The sequence below is a fragment of the Galeopterus variegatus genome, unplaced genomic scaffold, assembly GCF_000696425.1.
Source record: "Galeopterus variegatus unplaced genomic scaffold, G_variegatus-3.0.2 Scaffold2551, whole genome shotgun sequence".
Classification (NCBI taxonomy): domain Eukaryota; kingdom Metazoa; phylum Chordata; class Mammalia; order Dermoptera; family Cynocephalidae; genus Galeopterus; species Galeopterus variegatus.
Genome location: NW_007728662.1, coordinates 120,303 through 126,449, shown reverse-complemented (window position 1 = coordinate 126,449; position 6,147 = coordinate 120,303). Strand labels below are relative to the sequence as shown.

The following is a 6,147-nucleotide window of genomic DNA, read 5'->3' as shown; positions in this document are numbered from 1 at the left end:
CCCCACCCCCACCCCCCACCCCCGGCTCAGCCATGGCCCAGCTAAAGCCAGCACCATGTGCCCCGTCCCTTCCACAGTTCAGCCCCCCACCCCCTCCACTGAAGATTCATCAAGTTCAGCATGTTACTCAGGCGGCCCCTCCAGCACCACCACCACCTCCTGCCACACCGGCACCCCTCCCTCCCCAAGCCCCACCCAAACCCCTCGTGACCATTCCCCCACCAGCCAGCACCAAGACTGTGTCACCCATTGTAACACAAGCCACACCAACAACTCCTCCAGTCCCCCCAGCAAAAAAGCAGGTAGCCTTCCCTGTTTCTCACATTCCACCCTCTCCCCCAGGGTCAGTGCCCCCACCGACATTACCCAAGCAACAGAGCTTCTGTGTAAAACCCCCTCCTTCCCCACTGTCTCCAGTGCCCTCAGTCGTGAAGCAGATAGCCAGCCAGTTCCCCCCACCTCCAATCCCTCCTTCCATGGACTCTCAGCCCTTGAAGCTGGTCCCAGCAAATGTAGCTCCTCAGTCCCCTCCTGCTGTGAAAGCAAAGCCCAAGTGGCAGCCCAGCTCCATCCCTGTCCCTTCTCCAGATTTCCCTCCTCCTCCTCCTGAAAGCAGCCTGGTGTTTCCTCCACCACCACCACCAGCCCCAGCCCCACCACCATCAGAGCCACTCATGGCTTCTCCTACCCCTGACAAAAGTGGATCTCCAGGCAAAAAGACCAGTAAAACATCCAGCCCTGGGGGAAAGAAACCACCCCCAACCCCACAGCGCAACTCCAGCATTAAATCCAGTGGTTGTGCGGAACACCCCGAGCCCAAGAGACCCTCGGTAGACAGTCTAGTCAGCAAGTTTGCACCACCAGCAGAGTCCGGCTCTCCCAGCAAGGACACCCTGCCCCCTCCTGCAGCACCCCCCAAACCTGGAAAACTAAATCTTTCTGGAGTTAACCTTCCCGGAGTTCTCCAACAAGGATGTGTGCCAGCAAAAGCCTCTGTTCTGAGTGGGCGTGGAAAGGACTCCATAGTGGAATTTCCTTCTCCTCCATCGGATTCTGACTTTCCACCCCCTCCACCTGAAATAGAGCTTCCTCTGCCCCCCATAGAGATTCCAGCAGTGTTCTCGGGAAACACCTCTCCAAAAGTGGCAGTTGTGAATCCTCAACCACAGCCATGGCCTAAAACGTCAGTGAGGAAGGCCCCTCCACCCACAAGACCCAAACGGAATGACAACACCCGCCTCACTCAAGCAGAGATCTCTGAGCAGCCAGCAATGGCCACAGTTGTGCCACAAGTGCCCACCTCTCCCAAATCCAGCCTTAGCGTCCAGCCTGGATTCTTGGCTGACCTCAATAGGACACTGCAACGGAAGTCCATCACCCGGCACAGCTCACTGTCTTCCTCTCGCATGTCCAGAGCGGAGCCCACAGCCACTATGGATGATATGGCATTGCCCCCGCCACCTCCTGAACTGCTGTCTGATCAACAGAAGGCTGGTTATGGAGGCACTCACATATCAGGCTATGCAACACTGCGGAGAGGACCCCCTCCTGCTCCCCCCAAAAGAGACCAGAACACCAAGCTCTCCAGAGACTGGTAGCTACCACAGGACTTTTATTTTCATGGTATCTGTAATCAGTTCTACAATCAGCTCACCTGAGCATCTGTGAACTCGGGTGTTCAGAGCCTCCTGGTATGATGTTATTCAGGTCATGTCCAACTATTATGTATGTATGTGTGTGCATGTGCTTGTGCACACATAGCTATACGTTTTGTGTATATGTATGCATATATGTACGTGTATGTGTATATAGAGAGCTGAGAGTGCTTCTATTTATTCCTTTTCTCTCCTAATCTGAAAATGGGATTTGTGTATTTTGAGTGGAAGAGGCATGGAAGGGGGGTGTGTGTTCTGTCCCTTATTTCTTTTATCTATCATGTGGATTGGACCAAAAGCTTCTAATTACTTATCTAGAAGGTATTTTATCAGTGTCTGTCCATGTGCAGCCTTTTTGTGCATGTTGCGTAAAATGTAATTAAGGAGTAGATGTATGTGCTGTTTCTCAGTTTGAGAAAACCACCAGAATGTTAGAGTATCTCTAGGGCTTTTGTGTTTCTTTTTCGCCCCTGTTGGCTGAAGTTAGAACTGCTTGACTGACACTTCATTACTATACATAAAAGGGCACTTTAAATCAGAAAAATCTCTCAGCTTCATAGAATGGGTCTGTGTGTGGTTGTGCATGGAAAGTAAATACATGGTGTATTTAAACCATTCTAGTTGCAGTACTACTGCAATGATCCTACCACATCCAGGGTGTGTTTTCTCACAGGTGAGCTCTTTGCCTACAATACATGGATAATTTAGTGCTATAATCTTGGATAGTTCCTTTTTAGTACTAGCTTCATTATCCTTGCTTTGATTTGTTGTAAGAGAACGTCCAACACAATATCCCTGTAATGCTCTGCCCCAGTATGTCTTTGGGTCACCAGTTACCTTCTTATAGCGTGGTTTACGTAGATATTGATATTAGATATCTGTAGGCAATTGGTATATGAAATATACACATCCTTGTGCCCAATATGGTGCACCATTACGAAAAACAAGATCACCTTCTGAAATGCCTGTCTTGTTTATTGCTCTCTAGAAGGAGGCATGATGAGAAAAGAACTGGCCCCTGTGCAAGTGTCATTAATCAGGTTGTATGTGGGTTATAATATGTAATACAAAGAATTCATTAAATATAGGACTATCATGGAGGGAAAGAAAATAAATGAAATTTTTGACAGTTCATCTATGGCTACTGGAACCGCCAGGACCCTTGCTGGTTGTGGAGATTTGTCCAGGTTACCAGGTGTTCTGATGGAGTAGTGTAGTCCAAGTACAGTAAGTGACATCACACTTTACACATTATGCATGTGCAATTTGGTATAACATGAAATCATTGCTCTAATGACCCACCGTACTGTTATATGCTTCACATTATACTTCTATATGCTTTTTTTTTTCTGTGCATTTTCCTTGGTACATCTGAGAAATGTGTTCTGTCTCATCAATTTATGATGATAAATTGACTGTTAGGAATAAAATGCAATCTTAGAGCTACTCTTAACAAGAGAATAAAAACTGGCCATCCCAGCAATTATAAATGAGCACATCTTGTAATGAAAGTCTATGCTTGCTGTGAATAAGAATTACCAATGCAAACTGCAGAAATCTTTTGACAGTGTCCCACAAGGAAAAAGTGATGCCAGTAAAGCAGGGCAGAGATGATATAATTCAGGAATAAACAAAAGTTGTACTGTGTACACAAGGTATCACTATAACTCACTCTCCAAGAAAGAACTGCAGCTTAAAGAGAGGATAAGCGGCACCTCTCCATTGCCACATCTCCAGGATTTAGTTCAGTGTATTCATGTGGTGATGGGACAGTAAGAATACATATACCACCGTGCAGTTTTTAAAAGCCCTGCTTCTTTAAAAGATATTTTTTGATTTTTCAGATTGTTGACAAGGTTTTGTGTGCTTGATATGCTTATGAAGTAACCTTGAACACATTTGCATTGTTAATTTCAGCGTGCACAGCAATACGGGTAGTTGGAGTACAGGTTGCCAAGCTCCACTGTGATTTGTGAGTGAATTAATTTCCCATGGTCTTCTGCCTGCAGCTTTATATTCTAAGGATCACCCATAACTTGTGGGATTAAGAGTAATTAAGAATATGAATCCACTTATCTAACTATTCATACCTAGGGATTGAGTTTTGTGTTTTGTTGTTTTTTCTATAAAGGTGGACAACTTCAACTTTACTTGAGGGTAGAAAAATAATGTGCCCCCAGTCTTCTTTCACCCATGATTTGAGCCATTCTTGAGATTTCTTGCTTGTGTCAGTCCTGATAGCCATCCTGAACAGGTGTGTCTGGTGTATTTTCCTGGAAGAGCCAACAAATGTCCTTTTGAATGCTAGTGATGCCAAGAAGAGAGCAGGGCGAGAGGAGGGACTACGTCGTTTTTACCTCCAGTCCAATGGCCTGACAAAAGGCTGTTTCCCTTTACATTTCTCCAAAGACAGAAATGGCTACTAAGCAAAAAGAAATTTTTTTAATTTTGTTTTTTCTTAATCAAAATAACCCAAACTGATACTTTCTAGTGTTTTTGTTCCCTAGGGCTTCTTTTCTTTAATTTGGATTTTTGTTGGGATGTAGTCTTTTCCTGAGACTACTCTGTTTTTGTGTATCTTTTTTCTCTGGAAAACACCTACTGCCACATGACACTAGGACTGTGCCTTCTTTCACTGCCTTCTGCTCTGCAGCTCTAACTCAGCATGACTTGTTCAAAAGAAATCTATACAGTTGCCTGGGCTATACGGAAAAGTGAGCAGCATGGATGAACTCATCCTGCTACTGAGGGCAGTGCAAACAGGTGCCTATTAGAGCTAGTGACTTGCTTATTAATTAGAGACACCTTAACTTTTACTATAGATCAATTCAAAACTAGGTGACTGTATACTTAAAGTTTTGGCACCAACTCTGCAAGGCAGCAGAACCTATTGGTTAACGAAACCACTTACTTCAGGTTCACAGGGAATATAAAAGACTATTCTGGATTGAATTTTACCAGCTTGTCTTTTACTACTCAAACAAATTTAAACACCCCTTTTTTCCTTAGCTACTGTAATTCTCACTTGGAAGATAGTTAAGATAACCCACTTAACTATAAATCGGCTTTTTACAACTTTGGGGCTTTTTAAAATGAAAAACATTGCTGGCTAGCAGGTGCTCATGCCCACTGATGGCATATTCTGCAAAGGGCTATGAACTATCTTCGGTCCCCTCTCTGTATGTTTACTTGTCACTGAAAACAATGCTAAGTTTATAGAGCTATAAAGTTAAAATTGAGGTTTATGAGATCAAGGTTAATAGGAGCTATGCATCTAATTCAAGTTTCAGAAGCTGCTACTGTGGGAGAATACAACTGCTAATGAGCTTGTGTCAGGATGTAAAGTTATAAATTAGCCTCAAAAATATTTCAGGAAATGGTGTGGATTGGTTTGATTTGACTGTCAGGCCACCAACAGAACCCTTAGTCAACTTTATTCCTCAGCTAAAAGCAATTTTATGTTATAAACACAAAGGTGATTTTAAACAAGTAAAAAACTCATTTCTATTTTTATACATTACCACATTTTTCATATACCTCCAAAACTGACAAATTATAACTGATATAATCTGAGATTTTATTCAAGTTTATGCCAATTAAACCCATATAACCCTGTAATGATTGTAAGCGTGGTAACTTGCTTTTAATAAAATAGGTATAATAATTTGGGTTTATATACTTGATGAGAAAATGACTATTTCTTAAAAAAAAAAATCCCTTTAAAGTACACTTTGATTTTTGTTTTATACACTTTACATTATTTGTATAAAAGCAGAATATCTGTAACTCTGTAGGAATGTATGACCTCTCACAAAGTTGAGATGTGATCCAAAGAACTGCAAGCAGAACAGAATATCCCACTACTTTTTAAATTTTTCCTTTTAAAATTCAATGAGAACATTTCTACACCTTTAGCAGTCTATCTCTCAAACAAAACAAATGCTTAGTTCTTGTGCCCTTGGGAAGTCTATATGTAAAAGAAATATGAAATTTTGCTGTAGAATAAACCTGCTAAAAGTAAAACAACATACTTGATAAACAGTTGAAGAGAAAAAATTTCTCTAATTGGTTTGCTCTTTGCTTGTTGAATAAAACCATTTAGATGAGAAAACAATATTTGCTGTAATCCCCTGTGCCTTGAACTCTTTAGGAGGAACAGCATTTAAAAAAAAAAAAAATCCAACAAGCAAACTTTGAGGTGCTAATGAAAGTGAAGGAAGCTATTTCTAGTTTGAGCAATGGGATTAGAAATGGAAAAAGTGACTGTCTCACAAGAGATGGCTTCATCTACCTAAACGGGGTCTGTCTACTTTCTACCAAAGACGTTCAGAGAAGTGTCAGGTCAGGCTGATGGTGAATACTACATATTTAAAAGATGGCTGGACTCAGAAGAGACTATGTTCATCATGGATGGCTATTAATACCAAGCTTGAAGCTGCAACCTCTTAGGCAGTAAAACGTCTGCAGCACTTGTTGGGGGGGGGGGGGGGGG

General features: G+C 42.4%; 1 protein-coding gene across 1 annotated transcript in view; it reads left to right on the top strand.

The window, feature by feature from the left end:
- The window catches only part of RAPH1 (Ras association (RalGDS/AF-6) and pleckstrin homology domains 1), a 96,140-nt gene extending 90,429 nt beyond the window's left edge, over nt 1–5,711 (top strand). Inside the window, exon 15 of the mRNA XM_008582265.1 lies at nt 1–5,711. Coding sequence (XP_008580487.1) covers nt 1–1,598 — 1,598 coding nt within the window. The 3' untranslated portion in view covers nt 1,599–5,711.
- Nucleotides 5,712–6,147: the final 436 nt, after the last annotated feature.